The sequence below is a fragment of the Hyla sarda genome, unplaced genomic scaffold, assembly GCF_029499605.1.
Source record: "Hyla sarda isolate aHylSar1 unplaced genomic scaffold, aHylSar1.hap1 scaffold_801, whole genome shotgun sequence".
Taxonomy (NCBI): domain Eukaryota; kingdom Metazoa; phylum Chordata; class Amphibia; order Anura; family Hylidae; genus Hyla; species Hyla sarda.
In genome coordinates this window covers 141,727-161,620 of record NW_026610827.1, presented here as the reverse complement: position 1 = coordinate 161,620, position 19,894 = coordinate 141,727, and the positions used below count along the sequence as shown (strand labels likewise).

General features: G+C 35.2%; 1 protein-coding gene across 5 annotated transcripts in view; it reads right to left on the bottom strand.

Moving 5' to 3' along the window:
• Nucleotides 1-9,766: 9,766 nt before the first annotated feature.
• Nucleotides 9,767-19,894, bottom strand: part of SLC45A1 (solute carrier family 45 member 1) — a gene marked incomplete at its 3' end in the record, with an annotated part of 109,160 nt that continues 99,032 nt past the window's right edge. For all 5 annotated transcript variants that reach the window (XM_056554591.1, XM_056554593.1, XM_056554592.1 and 2 more), the window contains 1 exon segment: nt 9,767-9,972. In XM_056554591.1, the coding sequence (XP_056410566.1) occupies nt 9,767-9,972 (206 nt within the window).

Below are 19,894 nucleotides of genomic sequence, written 5' to 3'. Positions count from 1 at the left end.
TATACTCCTCCTCCCCTGATATAACATATATATATACTCCTCCCCCTGATATAATATATATATATATATATATATATATACACTCCTCCCCCTGATATAACATATATATACTCCTCCCCCTGATATAACATATATACTCCTCCCCCTGATATAACATATATATATACTCCTCCCCCTGATATCATATATATATACTCCTCCCCCTGATATAACATATATATATATATATACACTCCTCCCCCTGATATAACATATATATATATATATCACTCCTCCCCCTGATATAACATATATATATATATACACTCCTCCCCGATATAACATATATATACTCCTCCCCCTGATATAACATATATATACTCCTCCCCCTTATATAACATATATATATATATATACTCCTCCCCCTGATATCATATATATATATACTCCTCCCCCTGATATAACATACATATATACTCCTCCCCCTGATATCATATATATATACTCCTCCCCCTGATATAACATATATATATATATACACTCCTCCCCTGATATAACATATATATACTCCTCCCCCTGATATAACATATATATACTCCTCCCCCTGATATAACATATATATATATAACTCCTCCCCCTGATATAACATATATATATACTCCTCCCCCTGATATAACATATATATATATACACTCCTCCCCCCTGATATAACATATATATATACTCCTCCCCCTGATATAACATATATATATATACTCCCCCCTGATATAACATATATATATATACACTCCTCCCCCTGATATAACATATATATATACTCCTCCCCCTGATATAACATATATATATATACTCCTCCCCCTGATATAACATATATATATACACTCCTCCCCCTGATATAACATATATATATACACTCCTCCCCCTGATATAACATATATATATACACTCCTCCCCCTGATATAACATATATATATACACTCCTCCCCCGATATAACATATATATATATATACTCCTCCCCCTGATATAACATATATATATATATACTCCCCCCTGATATAACATATATATATATATATACTCCTCCCCCTGATATAACATATATATATATATATACTCCCCCTGATATAACATATATATATACACTCCTCCCCCTGATATAACATATATATATATATACTCCTCCCCCTGATATAACATATATATATATATACTCCTCCCCCTGATATAACATATATATATATATACTCCTCCCCCTGATATAACATATATATATATACTCCTCCCCCGATATAACATATATATATATACTCCTCCCCCTGATATAACATATATATATATACTCCTCCCCCTGATATAACATATATATATACTACTCCCCCTGATATAACATATATATATATATATATATATATATATATACACTCCTCCCCCTGATATAACATATATATATATATATATATATATACTCCTCCCCCTGATATAACATATATACATACACTCCTCCCCCGATATAACATATATATATATACACTCCTCCCCCTGATATAACATATATATATACACTCCTCCCCCTGATATAACATATATATATACACTCCTCCCCCTGATATAACATGTATATATATACACTCCTCCCCCTGATATAACATATATATGTATACTCCTCCCCCTGATATAACATATATATATATATACACTCCTCCCCCGATATAACATATATATACTCCTCCCCCTGATATAACATATATATACTCCTCCCCCTGATATAACATATATATATACACTCCTCCCCCGATATAACATATATATACTCCTCCCCCTGATATAACATATATATACTCCTCCCCCTGATATCATATATATATACTCCTCCCCCTTAATATAACATATATATATATATATACTCCTCCCCCTGATATCATATATATATATACTCCTCCCCCTGATATAACATATATATATATATATACTCCTCTCCCTGATATCATATATATATATATATACTCCTCCCCCTGATATAACATATATATATACTCCTCCCCCTGATATAACATATATATATACTCCTCCCCCTGATATAACATATATATATACACCTCCTCCCCCTGATATAACATATATATATATATACTCCTCTCCCTGATATCATATATATATATATACTCCTCCCCCTGATATAACATATATATACTCCTCCCCCTGATATCATATATATATACTCCTCCCCCTGATATAACATATATATATACACTCCTCCCCCTGATATAACATATATATATACACACTCCTCTCCCTGATATCATATATATATATACTCCTCCCCCTGATATAACATATATATATACTCCTCCCCCTGATATCATATATATATACTCCTCCCCCTGATATAACATATATATATATATACTCCACCCCCTGATATAACATATATATACTCCTCCCCCTGATATAACATATATATATACTCCTCCCCCTGATATAACATATATATATACTCCTCCCCCTGATATAACATATATATACTCCTCCCCCTGATATAACATATATATATACTCCTCCCCCTGATATAACATATATATATATGTATATATACTCCTCCCCCTGATATAACATATATATACTCCTCCCCCTGATATAACATATATATACTCCTCCCCCTGATATAACATATACTATACTCCTCCCCCTGATATAACATATATATATATATACTTCTCCCCCTGATATAACATATATATATATATACACTCCTCCCCCTGATATAACATATATATATACTCCTCCCCTGATATAACATATATATATACTCCTCCCCCTGATATAACATATATATACTCCTCCCCCTGATATAACATATATATATACTCCTCCCCCTGATATAACATATATATATATATATATATATACTCCTCCCCCTGATATAACATATATATACTCCTCCCCCTGATATAACATATATATACTCCTCCCCCTGATATAACATATATATACTCCTCCCCCTGATATAACATATATATATACTCCTCCCCCTGATATAACATATATATATATATATATATACTTCCTCCCCCTGATATAACATATATATATATAATACACTCCTCCCCCTGATATAACATATATATATATATATATATATATATATACACTCCTCCCCCTGATATAACATATTATATATACTCCTCCCCCTGATATAACATATATACTCCTCCCCCTGATATAACATATATATATATATACTCCTCCCCCTGATATAACATATATATACTCCTCCCCCTGATATAACATATATACACTCCTCCCCCTGATATAACATATATACACTCCTCCCCCTGATATAACATATATATATATATATACTCCTCCCCCTGATATAACATATATATATATATACTCCTCCCCCTGATATCATATATATATATATATATATATATATATATATACTCCTCCCCCTGATAACATATATATATATATATATACTCCTCCCACTGATATAACATATATATATACACTCCTCCCCCTGATATAACATATATATATACACTCCTCCCCCTGATATAACATATATATATACTCCTCCCCCTGATATAACATATATATATACTCCTCCCCCTGATATAACATATATATATACACTCCTCCCCCTGATATAACATATATATATATACTCCTCCCCCTGATATAACATATATATATACTCCTCCCCCTGATATAACATATATATATACACTCCTCCCCCTGATATAACATATATATATACTCCTCCCCCTGATATAACATATATATATATACTCCTCCCCCTGATATAACATATATATATACACTCCTCCCCCGATATAACATATATATATACTCCTCCCCTGATATAACATATATATATACACTCCTCTCCCTGATATAACATATATATATACACTCCTCCCCCTGATATAACATATATATATATACTCCTCCCCTGATATAACATATATATATATACTCCTCCCCCTGATATAACATATATATACTCCTCCCCCTGATATAACATATATATATACACTCCTCCCCCTGATATAACATATATATATACTCCTCCCCCTGATATAACATATATATATATATACTCCTCCCCCTGATATAACATATATATATATATATATATATTCCTCCCCCTGATATAACATATATATACTCCTCCCCCTGATATAACATATATATATATACTCCTCCCCCTGATATAACATATATATATATACTCCTCCCCCTGATATAACATATATATATATATACTCCTCCCCCTGATATAACATATATATATACACTCCTCTCCCTGATATAACATATATATATACACTCCTCTCCCTGATATAACATATATATATACACTCCTCCCCCTGATATAACATATATATATACACTCCTCCCCCTGATATAACATATATATATATATATACACTCCTCCCCCTGATATAACATATATATATACACTCCTCTCCCTGATATAACATGTATATATATACACTCCTCCCCCTGATATAACATATATATATACACTCCTCCCCCTTATATAACATATATATATATATATATATACTCCTCCCCCTGATATAACATATATATATACTCCTCCCCCTGATATAACATATATATATATACACTCCTCTCCCTGATATAACATATATATATACACTCCTCCCCCTGATATAACATATATATATACTCCTCCCCCTGATATAACATATATATATACTCCTCCCCCTGATATAACATATATATATATACACTCCTCCCCCTGATATAACATATATATATATACTCCTCCCCCTGATATAACATATATATATATATATATATACACTCCTCCCCCTGATATAACAAATATATATATACTCCTCCCCCTGATATAACATATATATATATATATACACTCCTCCCCCTGATATAACATATATATATACACTCCTCCCCCTGATATAACATATATATACTCCTCCCCCTGATATAACATATATATATACACTCCTCCCCCTGATATAACATATATATACTCCTCCCCCTGATATAACATATATATATATATATACTCCTCCCCCTGATATAACATATATATATATATATACTCCTCACCCTGATATAACATATATATACTCCTCCCCCTGATATAACATATATATATATATATATATATATATATATATATATATATACACTCCTCCCCCTGATATAACATGTATATATACACTCCTCCCCCTGATATAACATATATATACTCCTCCCCCTGATATAACATATATATACTCCTCCCCCTGATATAACATATATATATATATATATATATATATATACACTCCTCCCCCTGATATAACATATATATATACTCTCCTCCCCCTGATATAACATATATATACTCCTCCCCCTGATATAACATATATATATACTCCTCCCCCTGATATAACATATATATACTCCTCCCCCTGATATAACATATATATACTCCTCCCCCTGATATAACATATATATACTCCTCCCCCTGATATAACATATATATATATATATATATATACACTCCTCCCCCTGATATCATATATATATATATACTCCTCCCCCTGATATAACATATATATATACTCCTCCCCCTGATATAACATATATATATACTCCTCCCCCTGATATAACATATATATACTCCTCCCCCTGATATAACATATATATACTCCTCCCCCTGATATAACATATATATACTCCTCCCCCTGATATAACATATATATACTCCTCCCCCTGATATAACATATATATACTCCTCCCCCTGATATAACATATATATATATACTCCTCCCCCTGATATAACATATATATATATATATACACTCCTCCCCCTGATATAACATATATATATACTCTCCTCCCCCTGATATAACATATATATACTCCTCCCCCTGATATAACATATATATATACTCCTCCCCCTGATATAACATATATATACTCCTCCCCCTGATATAACATATATATACTCCTCCCCCTGATATAACATATATATACTCCTCCCCCTGATATAACATATATATATATATATATATATATATACACTCCTCCCCCTGATATCATATATATATATACTCCTCCCCCTGATATAACATATATATATACTCCTCCCCCTGATATAACATATATATATACTCCTCCCCCTGATATAACATATATATACTCCTCCCCCTGATATAACATATATATACTCCTCCCCCTGATATAACATATATATACTCCTCCCCCTGATATAACATATATATACTCCTCCCCCTGATATAACATATATATACTCCTCCCCCTGATATAACATATATATATATACTCCTCCCCCTGATATAACATATATATATATATACTCCTCCCCCTGATATAACATATATATATACTCCTCCCCCTGATATAACATATATATACTCCTCCCCCTGATATAACATATATATATACTCCTCCCCCTGATATAACATATATATATATATATACTCCTCCCCCTGATATAACATATATATATACTCCTCCCCCTGATATAACATATATATATATATATATATACTCCTCCCCCTGATATCATATATATACACTCCTCCCCCTGATATAACATATATATATACTCCTCCCCCTGATATAACATATATATATACTCCTCCCCCTGATATAACATATATATACTCCTCCCCCTGATATAACATATATATACTCCTCCCCCTGATATAACATATATATATACTCCTCCCCCTGATATAACATATATATATACTCCTCCCCCTGATATAACATATATATACTCCTCCCCCTGATATAACATATATATACTCCTCCCCCTGATATAAAATATATATATATATATACTCCTCCCCCTGATATCATATATATATATACTCCTCCCCCTGATATAACATATATATATATATATACACTCCTCCCCCTGATATAACATATATATATACACTCCTCCCCCTGATATAACATATATATACTCCTCCCCCTGATATAACATATATATATACTCCTCCCCCTGATATAACATATATATATACTCCTCCCCCTGATATAACATATATACACTCCTCCCCCTGATATAACATATATACACTCCTCCCCCTGATATAACATATATATATACTCCTCCCCCGGATATAACATATATATATACTCCTCCCCCTGATATCATATATATATACTCCTCCCCCTAATATAACATATATATATACACTCCTCCCCCTGATATAACATATATATATACACTCCTCTCCCTGATATCATATATATATATACTCCTCCCCCTGATATAACATATATATACTCCTCCCCCTGATATAACATATATATACTCCTCCCCCTGATATAACATATATATACTCCTCCCCCTGATATAACATATATATACTCCTCCCCCTGATATAACATATATATACTCCTCCCCCTGATATAACATATATATACTCCTCCCCCTGATATAACATATATATATACACTCCTCCCCCTGATATAACATATATATATACTCCTCCCCCTGATATAACATATATATATACTCCTCCCCCTGATATAACATATATATACTCCTCCCCCTGATATAACATATATATACTCCTCCCCCTGATATAACATATATATACTCCTCCCCCTGATATAACATATATATACTCCTCCCCCTGATATAACATATATATACTCCTCCCCCTGATATAACATATATATACTCCTCCCCCTGATATAACATATATATACTCCTCCCCCTGATATAACATATATATACTCCTCCCCCTGATATAACATATATATATATACTCCTCCCCCTGATATAACATATATATATATATATACACTCCTCCCCCTGATATAACATATATATATATACTCTCCTCCCCCTGATATAACATATATATACTCCTCCCCCTGATATAACATATATATATACTCCTCCCCCTGATATAACATATATATACTCCTCCCCCTGATATAACATATATATACTCCTCCCCCTGATATAACATATATATACTCCTCCCCCTGATATAACATATATATATATATATATATATACACTCCTCCCCCTGATATCATATATATATATACTCCTCCCCCTGATATAACATATATATATACTCCTCCCCCTGATATAACATATATATATACTCCTCCCCCTGATATAACATATATATACTCCTCCCCCTGATATAACATATATATACTCCTCCCCCTGATATAACATATATATACTCCTCCCCCTGATATAACATATATATACTCCTCCCCCTGATATAACATATATATACTCCTCCCCCTGATATAACATATATATATATACTCCTCCCCCTGATATAACATATATATATATATACTCCTCCCCCTGATATAACATATATATATACTCCTCCCCCTGATATAACATATATATACTCCTCCCCCTGATATAACATATATATATACTCCTCCCCCTGATATAACATATATATATATATATACTCCTCCCCCTGATATAACATATATATATACTCCTCCCCCTGATATAACATATATATATATATATATATATATACTCCTCCCCCTGATATCATATATATACACTCCTCCCCCTGATATAACATATATATATACTCCTCCCCCTGATATAACATATATATATACTCCTCCCCCTGATATAACATATATATACTCCTCCCCCTGATATAACATATATATACTCCTCCCCCTGATATAACATATATATATACTCCTCCCCCTGATATAACATATATATATACTCCTCCCCCTGATATAACATATATATACTCCTCCCCCTGATATAACATATATATACTCCTCCCCCTGATATAAAATATATATATATATATACTCCTCCCCCTGATATCATATATATATATACTCCTCCCCCTGATATAACATATATATATATATATACACTCCTCCCCCTGATATAACATATATATATACACTCCTCCCCCTGATATAACATATATATACTCCTCCCCCTGATATAACATATATATATACTCCTCCCCCTGATATAACATATATATATACTCCTCCCCCTGATATAACATATATACACTCCTCCCCCTGATATAACATATATACACTCCTCCCCCTGATATAACATATATATATACTCCTCCCCCTGATATAACATATATATATACTCCTCCCCCTGATATCATATATATATACTCCTCCCCCTAATATAACATATATATATACACTCCTCCCCCTGATATAACATATATATATACACTCCTCTCCCTGATATCATATATATATATACTCCTCCCCCTGATATAACATATATATACTCCTCCCCCTGATATAACATATATATACTCCTCCCCCTGATATAACATATATATACTCCTCCCCCTGATATAACATATATATACTCCTCCCCCTGATATAACATATATATACTCCTCCCCCTGATATAACATATATATACTCCTCCCCCTGATATAACATATATATATACACTCCTCCCCCTGATATAACATATATATATACTCCTCCCCCTGATATAACATATATATATACTCCTCCCCCTGATATAACATATATATACTCCTCCCCCTGATATAACATATATATACTCCTCCCCCTGATATAACATATATATACTCCTCCCCCTGATATAACATATATATACTCCTCCCCCTGATATAACATATATATACTCCTCCCCCTGATATAACATATATATACTCCTCCCCCTGATATAACATATATATACTCCTCCCCCTGATATAACATATATATACTCCTCCCCCCATATAATAGACAGCTCCTCACCCTCTTATTCTGGTAGTAGTCGCAGAGTAGGGAGTACGGCAGGATGCAGAGCGTGGAGAACAGGACGCCGTGTGTTATACACAGTAACAGGATTATATACAGGTTACTGGATAATGTCGCCAGACCTGTCCCCAGTCCAAATGTCAGATACGCTATAAAGTACAGGGTCCGCACGCTGAAATAGTCTTCCAGTTTCTCCAGTATAGCTGAGTGGGAAAAGACAGAAATATAAAGGGTTAAATTGTATTATTATAGAGGCCTGTTCAGACACAAGTCATGTCACAAACCTACAATCTAATTCATGTCCAAATGACACTATCTATCTATCTATCTATCTCATGTCTATCTATCTATATATCTATCTATATATCTATCTATCTATCTATCTATCTATATATCTAGCTATCTCATATCTATCTATCTCATATCTATCTATCTCATATCTATCTATCTATCTATATATCTATCTCATATCTATCTATCTATCTATCTCATATCTATCTATCTCATATCTATCTATCTCATATCTATCTATCTATCTATCTATCTATCTCATATCTATCTATCTATCTCATGTCTATCTATCTATCTCATATCTATCTATATATATATCTATCTATCTATCTATATATCTCATATCTATCTCATGTCTATCTATCTATCTCATATCTATCTATCTATCTATCTATATATCTCATATCTATCTATCTCATATCTATCTATCTCATATCTATCTATCTATCTATCTATCTATATATCTATCTATCTCATATCTATCTATCTCATATCTATCTATCTCATATCTATCTATCTATCTATCATCTATCTCATATCTATCTATCTATCTCATGTCTATCTATCTATATATCTATCTATCTCATATCTATCTATCTCATATCTATCTATCTCATATCTATCTATCTATCATCTATCTCATATCTATCTATCTATCTCATGTCTATCTATCTATATATCTATCTATCTCATATCTATCTATCTATATATCTATCTATCTCATATCTATCTCATATCTATCTATCTATCTCATATCTATCTCATATCTATCTCATATCTATCTATCTATCTATCTATCTATCTCATATCTATCTATCTATATATCTCATATCTATCTATCTCATATCTATCTATCTCATATCTATCTATCTATCTATCTATCTATATATCTATCTCATATCTATCTATCTCATATCTATCTCATATCTATCTATCTATCTATCTATCTATCTATCTATATATCTATCTATCTCATATCTATCTCATATCTATCTATCTATCTCATATCTATCTATCTCATATCTATCTCATATCTATCTATCTATCTATCTATATATCTCATATCTATCTATCTCATATCTATCTATCTCATATCTATCTATCTATCTATCTATCTATCTATCTATCTATATATCTATCTATCTCATATCTATCTATATATCTATCTATCTATCTATCTATCTCATATCTATCTCATATCTATCTATCTCATATCTATCTATCTATCATCTATCTCATATCTATCTATCTATCTATCTATCTATATATCTATCTATCTCATATCTATCTATCTCATATCTATCTATCTCATATCTATCTATCTATCATCTATCTCATATCTATCTATCTATATATCTATCTATCTCATATCTATCTATCTCATATCTATCTATCTATCTATCTATATATCTATATATCTATCTATCTATCTATCTCATGTCTATCTATCTATATATCTATCTATCTATCTATCTATCTATATATCAGCGTGAATAAAGTGCATATATATAGATCTCCAAAACAATCTGATTGGTACAACATCAGGTGCAAATGTTCACAATTAAACATAGTTACCACCCATAAAGTTTTTCATTGGTTAATAAAAGCATGTGACCATGTTGTCATGGTAATCAACAAGTAAACAAATGTGTAAAGTGTTATAAGCATATATAAAGTGCATATTCTCATATTCCCTTAAAAGTGTTGGGCTCAGATGAAACTAATCAAAGTACGGATGCCGACCTGTATCCCCGATCCTGCCAAACAGCGCCTTATTATATACCAGCCTCTCGAGCGTATAAACTCCGTTTGTACACAGACCTATTGCGCCTGCGTGTATCCCTGTACACCACTCCTCCTTTGTGTAATTGGCTACATGCTGCCCTTACCCTTTTCGATCTAGTTTTCACTATTGCGCATGCGCCGGATCGCCGCGCAAGCGCATCGCTATCTAATTCTCCATCCGTGCGTGTCAATCATAGACCTCCGCTACAGACAACGGAGAAGTTGTGCGCAGGCGTGGGAGCCGACAGACGAGGGCTGGAAAAATCTTTATTATATATCTGCTTTATATATGAATTAATATTAATAAACTCCTATGTCAATAAATTATACTTGTAGTAAATATTGGTATACAAACAGCGCCTTATTGGTCCACCAGCCTCATGTAAGCACAGTTATGACATTAAATTATATTTTATGCACAGGCACCTCCCCCATTTTTTATTAGCATTCATATCTTAGATTTAGTGCGCGGCTGCGGGGATCGCGGACGGGTGATGCGCGGCCGTGGGGATCGCGGACGGGTGATGGATTTTTCCAGCCCTCGTCTGTTGGCTCCCACGCCTGCGCACAACTTCTCCGTCGTCTGTAGCGGAGGTCTATGATTGACACGCACGGATGGAGAATTAGATAGCGATGCGCTTGCGCGGCGATCCGGCGCATGCGCAATAGTGAAAACTAGATCGAAAAGGGTAAGGGCAGCATGTAGCCAATTACACAAAGGAGGAGTGGTGTACAGGGATACACGCAGGCGCAATAGGTCTGTGTACAAACGGAGTTTATACGCTCGAGAGGCTGGTATATAATAAGGCGCTGTTTGGCAGGATCGGGGATACAGGTCGGCATCCGTACTTAGATTAGTTTCATCTGAGCCCAACACTTTTAAGGGAATATGAGAATATGCACTTTATATATGCTTATAACACTTTTCACATTTGTTTACTTGTTGATTACCATGACAACATGGTCACATGTTTTTATTAACCAATGAAAAACTTTATGGGTGGTAACTATGTTTAATTGTGAACATTTGCACCTGACGTTGTACCAATCAGATTGTTTTGGAGATCTATATATATGCACTTTATTCACTTTGTATTCATGCTTGACAAAGGCGACACTATAGCCGAAACGTTGCATTGCTGATGACCTAAATAAAGACCACAGCCTTTTTGAAATTGGGAGTCTGCATACTTTTTGCTGTGACCTATACCAATTGGATGTTCTGTATCTGGACTGGTTATCCGGATGGTCACGGGCATAAGAGCAGGGACTAGTGCTGTCTTCCTCCTTGGACGTGTTTATTCACCACTGAAGACGTGCACAGACCATTTACTCCCCTACGGCTGATAAAGATGTCTACCCCGATGGACTCTATGGCGTCGGGTGAGGTCACTTCAAACACCTTTTCTTACACTGAGCAGGATGCAGCCAGAATACTGGGCACGGTACAGAAAGAAGCAACCTTTCTGAGCACCCCGTCTGTTGATGTCCTGAGACGTAAATGGGACGCAGAATCCCGTCGATTGATCACCCTGGAGCTTCACCTGGTGACGCTAAGTGAGTACTACAAGGAACAGCGCATCCCACGCGGTATGCGTTCTCACTTAAGCCCAAATTTATTTCCACATAATGAGACTTTCCATGCTAAGTTCATTCAGATTTCAAATAAATACGCATATGATGTTATACTACTGAACATGGAATTTCTAAACCTGGAGGTGGAAAAGACCAAATACAAATGTTTGGAAATTGAGGACTCTTTAAAAGCATTGTTATCCCCACAGGAGTATCAAGAAGCAAAAGAAAAACTGGCCACTAGACTCCTCAAACATCAACAGGAGCTGGAAGGTGTGAAACGTAATAAGTGGCACCGAGATCTTGAAGATTACTCCAATGGAAAGATCTACATGATCTCGACATGGAAAAAGGTGGGAGACGACGACGCCCCAAACAACCTAACCGCAGGAGAAATCAAAATGTGGAAGGTTTTCTTTCCACAGCTGTGGATACAGATTCCTCTGACAGCTCAGCACAGAGGCCTTTTTTATCCAAAACCTCGGATCTGCCCCCAAAAGGAGACGAGGAGGGCGGAAACACAAGCGGAGGGGTGCGAACCCGACATGCTCCACCGAGGGGACGGATACACCACAAGAAACATTAGTGGTAAATATATCCTCTCTTCAATTGACATCTTTTGATTTGAAAGTATTGGAAAAGGGACTATCCTTCAATCCCACTGTGGGAACGGACTGGTTCGATGTTTTGGTTGATCTGGAGGCATTCTTCATGCGGATACGCCTGAGGGATTTCTTCAAAGACAGACCAATTAATACTGTTGATAATACCGCTATTGATAATTAGTGTTGCTCGCGAATATTCGCAATTCGAATTTTATTCGCGAATATCGCATATTCGCGAATTCGCGAATATTCACGAATATAGCGCTATATATTCGTAATTACGAATATTCGTTTTTTTTGGTTTTTTTTTCCCAGTACACATCACAGTGATCACCCCTCTCTGTTTCCAGCTTATGTGGTGTAAGAAGGCTCTAATACTACTGTGTGAGACTGGTGTGCGAATTTTCGCATATGCGAAACTTTGCATATGCGAATTTACGCATATGCGAATTTTCGCTTATGTTAATTTTTGTATATGCAAATTTTCGCATATGTTAATTTTCGCATACGTGAATATTCGTATATGCGAAAATAAAACGAGAATATTACGAATATTCGAATATTCGCGAATATGACGAATATTCGTCCATATATTCGCGAATATTCGCGAATTCGAATATGACCTATGCCGCTCAACACTATTGATAATATGTCAACTGAATTGTCATTGAGAGAAACGGGACTGTTTAATAGAAGTACATTTATGCCCCAGAAAAATAATAACGGTATAGAAGCCTTTGTTGAGGTAGTAATGAGAGAAACTGAAATTTTGCGCACAAGTCAGGATGTTGGACCCACATGGCATAATTTATCCAAAAAAGAAAAGGAGGTATTGGAGAAATTACAAAATAATAAGGACATCACAATTAAGGCAGCAGATAAGGGGGGTGCCCTTGTAATCATGGACACCCCCCAATATCTGGCAGAAATTCATAGACAGCTAGCGGACCGGGAGGTGTACCAGAAGGTTGATAGGGACCCCCTGGGCAAAATTCAGGAACAACTTAAAGTGATTATCTCTAAAGAAAAGGAAGAGGGCATTATTGATGAGGAGTTGGAGACTTTTTTGATTCGGGAACACCCGAGGACTCCTGTCCTATATTGTCTCCCGAAGATCCATAAGAGTTTGCGGAATCCCCCCGGGAGACCAATAGTCTCCGGGAGGGATTCCGTATTCTCTTCCATAGCCATCTATCTTGATAAAGTGTTAAGGACTCATGCCCTCTCAGCTAAATCATATATACGTGATACGGGGGATTTTATTAACAAAATACAAAATATTGTATGTCCAGAGGGATCCCTACTAGTATCATTTGACGTTGTAAATTTATATACGTCTATTGAGCACTCCAAAGGTCTTAATGCTGTTTCTAATTGCCTGCTGAAAACTGATATGTCTGAGCCGGCGCGTTCCCTTGTTCTGGACCTACTGGAGGTCATCCTCAGACGGAATTATTTTCTGTTTGGGGATGACTTCTATGTCCAGAACAGGGGAACAGCCATGGGTTCCAATGTAGCTCCCACCTACGCGAACGTCTTTATGACACAATTCGAAGATCAATATATCTATGCCTCGCAGTGGTTTCGATTTGTCCACTGTTGGTTCAGGTATATTGATGATACCTTTGTGGTTTGGAGTGGGGACTCTGTACAGTTACAACAGTTCCTGGATGAACTCAATGGGATTTATCCAGAGTTGCAGTTCACCATGGTACACTCGGATAGGTGTATACAATTTCTTGACACACAGGTACAGCTGACGGACTCGAGACTATCCGTGGATTTATATTCCAAACAGACGGATCGGAATAGCATATTGACATACGATAGCTTCCATCCCAAACCAATGTTAAAATCCTTACCTTGGAGCCAAATGCTAAGAGTGAAACGGATAGTCTCGAGTCCAGAACAGTTGGACAAACGTCTTGGAGAGATGGATGAGAAATTCAAAAGAAGGGGATATCCACAGTCTCTACTTAAACATCATAGAGCGAGATTGGATACTGTGGATAGGGCCTCCTTACTCACCACTAAACTTAAGAGATCCTCTAATAGGATACCTTTTGTGAGTACATATAGCACCAATAGTCAAGGGATTGCGAAAATTATACGAAAAAACTGGGATCTAATAAGGAAGACCACTGATATACAAGATTTTCCAGTTATGGCCTACAGAAAGGGAAGGAGCTTCAAGGATAGACTTACTAGGTCAGATGTGGGGAGCATGAAAAGCAAACAGGGTCAAACAGTATTCGCACCCCTTAGACCAGGTCATTTCCCATGTTTGGGGTGCAGTCATTGTAACAGCCTTTTAAAGGGCGATACTTTTAGCCACCCACATACAGGTCAGCCAATTAAGATCAACGGAAGATATACTTGCCGTTCCAGTTTTGTCATCTACATGATACAGTGCCCCTGCGGCCTGTATTATGTAGGTGAGACCACTAATGAAATAAGAATTAGGCTGAATGGACATAAATCATCCATTAGGACCCATAAAACTGACTTTCCATTACCCAAACACTTTCTTGAAGTTGGGCACAGCATAAGCCAACTTAGATTCAGGGTAATAGATCATGTGCCCCCGATGAGGTTGGGAGGCGATAGAGAAAAAGTATTAAGACAAAAAGAACTCAGATGGATTCACAGGTTGGGAACATTGTATCCAAGAGGATTGAATGTAGATTTTAATCTGAAACCGTGCATGTAATTACATATTCTGGACTCCTTATCCCCTTCTTTTTCGTGGACTTTACTGTATCCATTTCTTATTGTTTTCTTTTTCCTTTCTTTTTGTTTTTTGAGTTTAGTTTTAATTTTCCACACTCTAGATTTCCTCTCCCCTCCCGCCTTCTTCCCTTTCCCTTCCCCCCCCTCCCCTTCTTCCCCTCTCCCCTCCCCCTTCTTCCCCCCCCCCACCTTCCTTTTTCCCCCTTTTTCTCCCCTTCTCCTTTCCTCCCCTTCCCCCCCCTTTTTTATGTCTTTTCTCTCTTTTTTTTCTCTCTTTTTTTCTTTTTTTTCGTTCCTTTTTCTCTCCCCTCCAATTCCCCCCCCTTTTTTTTCATTTTCCTCCCGCCTTTCCCTCCCCTTCTTCCCCCCCCCTTTTTCTTTCTTTCCTTTTTGTCCCCCTTTTTTTCTTTGTCCCCTGTTTTTGTTCCCCCCCCCCTTTTCTTTTTCTTCTTTTCCTTTGTCTTCTGCTTCTTTCTCTTTTATTCTACACCTGCTCAGTGGGATTATTACAATTTTATAATGGTACTCTGTTTTTCTATTTGTTTTTAGATACTCGTCACTATTTCACTTTATGGCTCAGATGATGGATTCCTGGATGCATTGACCTAACCCCTATGTTAAATTACTGCTTTATATATGGATTAATATTAATAAACTCCTATGTCAATAAATTATACTTGTAGTAAATATTGGTATACAAACAGCGCCTTATTGGTCCACCAGCCTCATGTAAGCACAGTTATGACATTAAATTATATTTTATGCACAGGCACCTCCCCCATTTTTTATTGGTATTCATATCTTAGATTTAGTGCGCGGCTGCGGGGATCGCGGACGGGTGATGCGCGGCCGTGGGGGTCGCGGACGGGTGATGGATTTTTCCAGCCCTCGTCTGTTGGCTCCCACGCCTGCGCACAACTTCTCCGTTGTCTGTAGCGGAGGTCTATGATTGACACGCACGGATGGAGAATTAGATAGCGATGCGCTTGCGCGGCGATCCGGCGCATGCGCAATAGTGAAAACTAGATCGAAAAAGGTAAGGGCAGCATGTAGCCAATTACACAAAGGAGGAGTGGTGTACAGGGATACACGCAGGCGCAATAGGTCTGTGTACAAACGGAGTTTATACGCTCGAGAGGCTGGTATATAATAAGGCGCTGTTTGGCAGGATCGGGGATACAGGTCGGCATCCGTACTTAGATTAGTTTCATCTGAGCCCAACACTTTTAAGGGAATATGAGAATATGCACTTTATATATGCTTATAACACTTTACACATTTGTTTACTTGTTGATTACCATGACAACATGGTCACATGTTTTTATTAACCAATGAAAAACTTTATGGGTGGTAACTATGTTTAATTGTGAACATTTGCACCTGATGTTGTACCAATCAGATTGTTTTGGAGATCTATATATATGCACTTTATTCACTTTGTATTCATGCTTGACAAAGGCGACACTATAGCCGAAACGTTGCATTGCTGATGACCTAAATAAAGACCACGGCCTTTTTGAAACTGGGAGTCTGCATACTTTTTGCTGTGACCTATACCAATTGGATGTTCTGTATCTGGACTGGTTATCCGGATGGTCACGGGCATAAGAGCAGGGACTAGTGCTGTCTTCCTCCTTGGACGTATCTATCTATATATCTCTATATCTCATGTCTATCTATCTCATATCTATCTATCTATATATCTATCTCTCATATCTATCTATCTATCTATCTATATATCTCTATATCTCATGTCTATCTATCTCATATCTATCTATCTATCTATCTATCTCATGTCTATCTATCTCATATCTATCTATATATCTATCTATCTATCTCATATCTATCTCATATCTATCTATATATCTATCTATCTATCTATCTCATATCTATCTATATATCTATCTCATGTCTATCTATCTCATATCTATCTCATATCTATCTATCTATATATCTATCTATCTCATATCTATCTATATATCTATCTATCTCATGTCTATCTATCTCATATCTATCTATCTATATATCTATCTATCTCATATCTATCTCATATCTATCTATCTATCTATCTATCTATCTATATATCTATCTATCTATCTCATATCTATCTATATATCTATCTATCTCATGTCTATCTATCTCATATCTATCTATCTATATATCTATCTATCTATCTCATATCTATCTATCTATATATCTATCTATCTATCTATCTCATATCTATCTCATATCTATCTATCTATATATCTATCTATCTATCTCATATCTATCTATCTCATATATATCTCATATCTATCTATCTATCTATCTCATATCTATCTCATATCTATCTATCTATCTCATATCTATCTATCTCATATCTATCTCATATATATCTATCTATCTCATATCTATCTATCTATCTCATATCCATCTATCTATCTCATATCTATCTATCTATCTATCTATCTATCTCATATCTATCTATCTCATATCTATCTCATATCCATCTATCTATCTCATATCCATCTATCTATCTCATATCTATCTATCTATCTATCTCATATCCATCTATCTATCTCATATCCATCTATCTATCTCATATCTATCTATCTATCTCATATCTATCTATCTATCTATCTCATATCCATCTATCTATCTCATATCTATCTATCTCATATCTATCTATCTATCTATCTATCTATCTATCTATCTATCTCATATCTATCTATCTCATATCCATCTATCTATCTCATATCTATCTATCTATCTCATATCCATCTATCTATCTCATATCTATCTATCTCATATCTATCTATCTATCTCATATCTATCTATCTATATATCTATCTATCAATCTCATATCTATCTATCTATCTATCTCATATCTATCTATCTATCTCATATCTATCTATCTATCTATCTATCTATCTCATATCTATCTATCTCATATCTATCTATCTATCTATCTCATATCTATCTATCTATCTCATATCTATCTATCTCATATCTATCTATCTATCTATCTCATATCTATCTATCTCATATCTATCTATCTATCTATCTATATATCTATCTCATATCTATCTATCTATCTATATATCTAAGATGCAGAAAGTACTTTTAGAACCTTTATTACTTTACACTAATATCCCGCACG